The 8,482-nt window shown below is 35.3% G+C and overlaps 1 protein-coding gene across 6 annotated transcripts in view; it reads right to left on the bottom strand.

Annotated features, from left to right (window-relative positions):
- LOC107713692 (interleukin-6 receptor subunit beta-like) overlaps positions 1-8,482 on the bottom strand; it is a 23,594-nt gene that overhangs the window by 13,489 nt on the left and 1,623 nt on the right. For 4 of the 6 annotated variants that reach the window (XM_016519278.1, XM_016519272.1, XM_016519275.1 and 1 more), the window contains exons 3-7: positions 6,969-7,092; positions 5,315-5,493; positions 4,888-5,036; positions 3,164-3,323; positions 1,500-1,582 (exon numbers count right to left, since the gene is read on the bottom strand). In XM_016519278.1, coding sequence (XP_016374764.1) covers positions 1,500-1,582; positions 3,164-3,323; positions 4,888-5,036; positions 5,315-5,493; positions 6,969-7,092 — 695 coding nt within the window. Of the gene's footprint in view, positions 1-1,499; positions 1,583-3,163; positions 3,324-4,887; positions 5,037-5,314; positions 5,494-6,968; positions 7,139-8,482 lie in introns of all 6 variants that reach the window. The other 2 variants (XM_016519277.1, XM_016519276.1) reach the window with 2 other exon arrangements.

The following is an 8,482-nucleotide window of genomic DNA, read 5'->3' as shown; positions in this document are numbered from 1 at the left end:
ATAGATAGATAGATAGATAAGACAGACAGACAGAGAGATAGATAGATAGATAGATAGAGACAGACAGACAGACAGATAGATAGATAGATAGATAGATAGATAAGACAGACAGACAGACAGACAGATAGATAGATAGATAGAGACAGACAGACAGAGAGAGAGACGGACGGACGGACAGATAGACAGACAGATAGATAGATAAGACAGACAGACAGACAGATAGATAAGACAGACAGACAGACAGATAGAGAGAGACAGACAGACAGACAGACAGACAGAGAGAGACAGACGGACAGACAGACAGAGAGACAGACGGACAGACAGACAGACAGAGAGAGAGACGGATGGACGGACGGACGGACAGATAGATAGATAGATAGATAGATTATCCAGTCTCAAAATACATTTGGATGAATAAATAAATACATAAATTATAATTACATAAATTATCTCAAAATACATTTTGGATAGATATATAGATCTTCCAGCAGAAGGGTAATATTTAATAAAATTACTTAAATGGCTTAAACTCACCCTCATGTCGTTCCAAACCTGTATGACTTTCTTTCTTCTGCAGATCCCCCCCCCAAAAAAAAAAATTGAGGAACATCGGGGTTCAAACAACTTTGGATCCCAATAACTTACACTGTATGGACAAAACACACTGACATTCTTCAGAATGTCTTCTTTTATGTTCCACAGAAGAAAGAAAGTCATACAGGTGAGGTGTGAACGACATGAGGGTAAAGGATTTTTGGGTGAACTATCCCTTTAAAATCATGTCAGATGTGCAGATGGTTTAATCAGTAAATCAGGTGCTAAATGTGCTAAATTCAGGTGGTTGATAAGCGTGGAGGGGGTGGGGAGGCAGGATGTGGTCATGCTGTTTGTCAGTTTTAAGCTGACTGAGGAAAATCTCAAAGAGTGTTATTAAAACAGGAAGCGCCTGGAGCCACAAGCAAAAAGAATCTTTCATATGTCACGGATCTATTTACATATCTATGTTCATGTTGTTGCTTTGTTTTTGTTCGTATGGCAGGTGGAGCTTATATTAAACATTAATGAAATATTGATGGTCGAGTCATTGTTTAGTTTTAATATATTTTCCAGTGAACACACCCTGACTGTGCCATCTCAAAGAAAAGAAAAATCACAAATTAGATCACTTTGACATCTCAATAACATTAAATACAGATGCTTCTCTTGTGAAAAAGTCCCCAGTGAAAGAGACTGTGCTCAAACTTGGCAAGATAACAAAGTCTGAGATATCAAAAGTCTGTCAACAGATTCATTTGTGTCTATGTTCAATTCTCAATTCAATGAATTTTAGGTGAGTCATCTTAATATTAAGTTGAACCAATATAACTGAGAACTACGAAGGATGCACTTGGCATAAAGAGGTTCCTGTTTTTCTGTTGGCTCCAGTCGTTCTACCATCCTTTGAATCACATCCTCATTGTGCAAATTTGGAAACAGTTTTCTAAAGAACATAAGCAGACCTTCCAGAGCAGGGTGAGGCTTCTCCTTCCAGCTTCTTCTGCAGGTTGGATGAGTCTCCAGAGCTGAGGAGCTGCGGACGGAGCTGAGGAAAGATCAATCCAGACTCATATTCATCCACACATCTGTATTTAACAGCACTCAAACTGCAAACTGATCATAAAAAGAAGTAATTGTAGTGTACTTCAAATACTATTTCTGTACTTGCAGAAATTATAATATTAATAAAATAAAAAGTACTTAAAGAGTACACTTTCATGACTGTTTCTTGACACGCTTAAGTACACTTTTAAAAACTGCATTTTGTAATAATGTCAAATTAAAGGATTTAATTTAAAGTACATCTTAAATCATTGTTTTATTACTCTTTTGTCATGCTTTAAAGGACATGTTTTGATGTGTTGACTACCATACTGCAGCAGAAGTATTTGATACTAAAATTATTATTTTTTTTTATATACTAAATTGCAAATTCATCATTAGAAATGTATATTTAAATGCATGACATACAAGTTTCACTAAAAATAACATTAAAGTATATTTATATATATATATACACAAAGACAACATACACGATGACCTGAAGGGTATGTGTGTTCATTCAAAGAAAGGTTTTCCCATGAATTAATTAGTAGAAAAGTCCATTTCAACTGTGCCTTGTGCCTCCTCCTTATGAAAAAGGCAGTGATTTTCCCTACTTGCATTAGGTCGTAAATGTATCTGGTGTCAGGGTTGCCATGGTAACCAGGGGGGGGCCTGGTGTCGTTGCAGACATCCTGGCATCCAGTTTATTGGGTGAGGGGACTGTGACGATTTGTTAATCTAATGAATAACTGATTTGTTAAATCAAATTAAAAATTGTGTTTTTGATTGGTCCAGACGCTACACATATAAAGATGTACTTAAGTCCCACTTAAGTGGGTCAAAAAGCACTCTTAAATTCAACTAACTGTATTTAATACTAATATCAATTTAAATAACATGCAATTAAGTGTCTGACACCATTAAATTCATACACATTTAAGTATATTCTTTTAAAGCATATTATTTCCATAGAGTACTCGTTTTAAAAGTATGTTAATGTAAACTTCTTTTTCACAAAAAAAAAAAAAAAAACTGACATATGATTGGACCAAATATAAAATGATACCATCAAACCTAACTGTATAATTATAATTAAAGATAACATATTTTAGAACTACTAAACTGCAAATTCGTCATTACAAATGTTCTACTGTACAATTACTATGTATATGTACTTAAATGCATAACATAAAAGTATCAATAGAAATGACATTGAAGTATATTTTAGTTTACCATAAATGCTTGTCAGTTAATTTGACAATACGCTTTAACCATATTTCAAAGACAGTACAATTATGAAATTACACATAGAGATATACTTAAGCGAGTCAAATTAGTCAAACTAATTACATGTAATATACTGTATGTTTAAATTATAATATATTTTTACTTTAATTGTAAACAACATGCAATTAAGTGTCTGGAAACATCACATTAAGTTCACTCTTAAGCATATGATTTTCGTAGTAATTACTCTTTTTGAAAGTATGATTTGTATTGCTTTGACTAATTGTCTGTTTGGTGGCATGTGGAAATGCATGCTCATTTGAAGAGTTCAAGGACAATAATGTCAAAGTCTCACCTTTCTCTGCTGTGGTTATGTCTACAGATGTCCACGAGCTCCAGTGAGCGTGCGCTCGACTGTCCTGAGCTCTCAGTCTCACCATATACTTGGATCCTGGGTGTAAGTCACACAGCTCCAACGTCTCCTCGGAAAAGGCTTGTATAGTCTGGGATCGGGTCTACAGGATCATTAGAGAGAGTGTCATTAATGGTCTAATCTTGTATATGCTCCAACTAAATATCAGTTTTATATCAACTAAAGGTCACACAAACATACTTTTAAAAAGAGTACTCTATGGAATTACCATACTTTGTATAAAAATACACAGAATGTAATGTTTTCATACACTTAACTGCATGTTATTTACAACTAAATTAAACTGTATTATACTTTAAATTGTTATTAATTGCAATTATCTGAACCTAAGAGTGCTTTTTTGACACTTAAGTAGGACTTAAGTACATCTTAACATTTCCTAATTACTTCCAATATGGTAAAGTGTATTGCCGAATGTACTGACAAACATTAATGGTAATTAAAATACATTTGTGTTTTACGTAATTTCTATTGAAACATGTATGTCAGTTAAATAGACCTATATTTTTAATCACACATTTGTAATGATAAAGTTTAGTACAGTTTAAAGGTAAATTCAAATGTAACTTCAAAATTTAAATAACTCACTACAGTTAAAGGTGCTGTATGTAGGATTGACACCGAGTGGTTGAACTAGATATTGCAGTCCAAATTCAAAATATTGGAGAGGGGTTTTTTTTCACCCGGCCCCTCCTCCTCAGACTTGATGCACACGCAGGTTGCCAGATTGACGACACCAACAGGAACAAGCGCACTTAACGATGAATGAAATTAAATACTCTGTGTTTTCCGCCAACTGGCAACCTGGGGTGCTGAAATACAATTGGGTAAACTGGCAGTGGGTGGGTTTCACAAACCAAAACAGAGACCGACATTCCGGCCCGGAACGCACATTTTCAAAGGAGAATAACTGACTGTAGCGTTGTTTTTCAGATAAACAAGTATGTTAACTTAGCATGTTTCTTAAATATCTGCAAACATATTATGGTATTTTTATGCTTTAGTACAGTCAAAAACTTTAAATTACCTTTAAAGCACCTTTAAATTAACTCACTATAGTAATTATTCATGTAGTTTACATTTGTTTTAGTATGTTAGTTAACACATCCAAATAAATAAAGCATGACAAAAGATTATTAAAACAATGATTTAAAAGGTACTTTAAAGTAACACTTTTTGATACTTTTTAAAAGTGTACTTAAGTATGTCATGAACTTGTACTCTTTTAAGTACACTTAAGTGCCTTTTATTTCAATAATTTAATAATATCTGAAAGTACAGCTTTTTAAAATGCTTTTCAAGACTTGACATACAGGTACACTATGAATGCACATTTAGTACAATTAAGTACACTTCTTTTTTGAAAGAGAAGCGTCTGTCATTGTCTACATTCTTTCTTCTGTGGAAGACAAAGGAGATGTTTTGAAGAAGCTTTTAGTGCATAAAAGCTTTCTAAATGACTCATGCACTGCAATCTGCCTTCTGAAGTCAAACAACAGCTTTGTGTGCTAAAAAGACCAAAATATAAGTCATAATCATAAGTTTAAGTTTGGAAAGACATGAGGGTGAGTAAATGAGGACGGGATCTAGATTTTTAGGTGAGCTCTCTCTTATAGCTCTTATATTTTAGTCATATATGTATAAACCTGGTTGTGTGTCGTGTACTCCATTTGGAGCAGTATGTAGACTTTTTCATTCTTGGGAAAGCTCTCAACCATTCTCCAGATCACCTGCAAACACCCGGACCTTCTCTCTGATGGCCTGAGATTTGTTATCTGTGGAGGACGAAGTTTCACTGCAGTAAAAATAGAAAACATACTGAGAATACAGACATATTGAGAAGAAAAGACTCTTTATTTACAGGTTGTTTACTAAGGTAAGGAATGAAATGCCTTTGGCATAATGGACACAGGTGCAAAGCATAATGAATAATGACATTAAACATGACTATAGACGGAAATGAGTGATTTATATGTACTGCTGAGAAGCATTTTTCGAGGTATGTGTCACCAATATGAAAGTAATAAACAATGTGTACAGTACAATAATGTTGTTTCATGATGTGCAGTATACCTGCTTTGACCCCACTGAAGAAGTACGGCGGTGAGCGTATGGATCCGGTGCGTGTGGTCGCCAGCACATCCGCACAGAAACAGTGTAACGCTGAATCGATGGGCTGAACGGAGCAGTCAGAGCCTCTGGTATTACAGAAACCCACCGGGATGAAGCGGTGTTTACTTTCACAAGAGGTTCTGTGCAGAATAACACAGGAATATCTCACTCACTTACATGCTTGCAAATAAAATGAATGGTGCTTTAAAGATCCCACAAACCAAAACACTGATCTGAACAACCTATAATGCAACATCAAGAACTTGTTTCATATAGCAACTGAAAAACACTGTATAGCAAATAAAGCTGCTTCAAAAACCATTGCAATGAGTCAATATGAAAACAGAACTTGTGCTTGGCAATTTAAACCACCTGTTACTTTTATCTGTTCTCTGTCTACTCAAAACTATACTGACAGATTGGTAAGTACTTTTGAATCAAGTTAGATTCAAGTTTATGGGCTTTAACGTTTCCTGAAACATCAATGTTTAGTAATTAGCAGTTTCACTGATCGGTACAAATTTGCAAATTGGTTGACTATAGTCACGCCAATCAAAGCCACTGCAAGCGTAAGCATTTGACGAGATGTCTATTGTCTACCGCTACCACTAAAACACAAGAAACCTATAGAATCAAATCAGCAAGTGTAATATGCAAAGTTAATGCCCTTAAATATATTATTATTATTTAAAGTATACTACAATATACTGTATGATTTAAATAGACAGACAGACAGACAGATGATAGATAGATAGATAGATAGATAGATAGATAGATAAGAAATGTTCTCGGTGAAGTATGGTGACTTTTTTTCATCTACAGCTTCTATTAGCTGTGGGGTTCCTCAGGGTTCTGTTATTGGCCCAGTATTGTTTTCCTTGTACATGCTGCCTCTAGGCTCGATTTTTAAGAAATACGGAATGTCTTACCATTTGTATGCCGATGATACACAACTTTATCTCCCTTTGAAACATGGAGAGAATTGTGGTTGAAATGTACTTTTGGCATGTCTGGAAGAGGTGAAGAGCTGGATGGCTCACAATTTGGTTCAGTTAAACCAAAGTAAAACCGATTATGATTTTTGGCCCCACTAGAGGATGCTCAGACATTGCCACTTATTTAGGTTCTTGGTCAGTCTACTGTCATGACCAAATAAGGAATTTAGGAGTTGTGTTCAATCCAGATTTGAAATTCGACAAGCAGGTTAATACTGTGGTTAAGAGCTGTTTTTTCCAGATTCTTGCTCTATTAAAACCTATTTTGTCGATGAAAGATTTAGAAAAGGTTATTAATGCCTTTATATTGTCTCGTCTGGACTATTGTAATGTTTTGTATGTGGGGGTTCTGTCAGACCATTATTTCACGCTTATAACTAGTTCAGAATGCAGCAGCTAGGCTGCTTGTGAGTGCTAAGAAAAGTCAACACATCTCTCCTATCTTGGCCTCACTCAGATGGCTGAGTGTCAGACAGACAGACAGACAGACAGACAGATGATAGATAGATAGATAAACAACAATCGACAGACAGACAGACAGATAGATGGATAAACAGAACAATAGACAGACAGACTAGATAGATAGATAGATAGATAGATAGATAAGAAATGTAGCTTACTTGTTAATCTGAAGCCTGTAGCTGCTGATGTGGTGGTGGTGGTCGGTTGTTTCCCAGTAACAGGTGATGTTGGTGTACTGCATGATCACACACTGGGTGATTGACAGTGCTGCTGCTGCTGCTGCTGTGGAGACGGTCGTGACATGTAGATAGAAAAAGTCTAAGAGTTTCTGAACACAAACACAAGCCTCACTGCTTATTAAAATTGCATAACATAACAACTTACATGTGACCACCAGCCTGACATTTTTTTAAATATACTTGACATGAGAACATGGTTCAAAATCACAATCATTCAGTTAAAATCTTTATTATATTATTAATATATATTAATATTATTGGGTAATAATGATTAGCCCTCAGTGTGACAACTAGCCCCAGTCTGTCCTATACAGCCTAATTCATCAGTGATTAGCAGCAGTCTGTGAGTGAACTGAACCACAAAACAACCAGCTGTATGGATCAGATTTCAGATAAAGAAACAATCCAGTGCCGGGAATCATACAGAAACTCTCAACAGGACACATAAATGATGTCACATCTACAACATGAATTGAAGGAAGTATTTATGCTGTGTTTAATTTTTACAGCGGTTTTACAATAGTGCACAATATTGCGCTGTTGTTTTGGGTAACGGAGATGACTCAGTGAAACTGAGTGAAACTTCTCGTTACTTACAGTATAATATGGGCGAGAACTGAGCCACAGTTTTCTTTTTCTACCGAGTTCAGCCAAATGCAAAATGTTAAATCACTGATTCAGCGGAAATATTAATTTCATTTTTATTGTTATTTTGATATGAGAGGTGAAACTTGTTAAGGCTTCAGTTGATGGCAACTTTGGATTGACATACAAAAATATCTAATATTACGATAAGTAATATATAAGGATAGTTTATAGAGTAGCTATTTATTGTTTACATATTAGCGATTGTTTGCGTATCTATTTAGAGTAATGACTGAAAAGTATTTTGACCAATAGCGTGCACGCATTGCATATAATCGACCAATCGTAGTGTGCGAGAAGGCGGGATCTATAGAGAGCGGTCAAAGCAATGCAAATAGGCGCACCGTACGTAATGAGGACTGTAGTGAGAATTTTATTTTAATTTCATACAGACTTTGTATAAAAAATTATATTCTAGAAAAATTCTGTCTTTTCTCACAGAAAAAAATACATAGGCTACAAAACTGAAAAAGCATGAGATGAGAAAGACAGAGATAGTTTACCCCTCAGACCTGTCGATTACGAGCCCAGATCTTTAATCACTACATTCAGGGGCGGACTGGGACAAAAATTCAGCCCTGGCACTGTAGCCACACAGCCCCACCCACGGACACACACATTCACTACTTACATTTGTGTACAGATGGTGAAATAATATAAGCAGTACCATATATGTAACAGATATTTAAACATTTAATGTATGTGTCTGGCAAACAATTGCTTACAACTTTTTAAAGAGCACACATTTATAACAAATTTACACATACAGTTAAAACAAAAGAAAAATA

This window comes from Sinocyclocheilus rhinocerous, unplaced genomic scaffold (genome assembly GCF_001515625.1).
Source record: "Sinocyclocheilus rhinocerous isolate Xijiao unplaced genomic scaffold, SAMN03320098_v1.1 scaffold898, whole genome shotgun sequence".
NCBI lineage: Eukaryota > Metazoa > Chordata > Actinopteri > Cypriniformes > Cyprinidae > Sinocyclocheilus > Sinocyclocheilus rhinocerous.
This window is presented reverse-complemented; position numbering and strand designations above follow the sequence as displayed.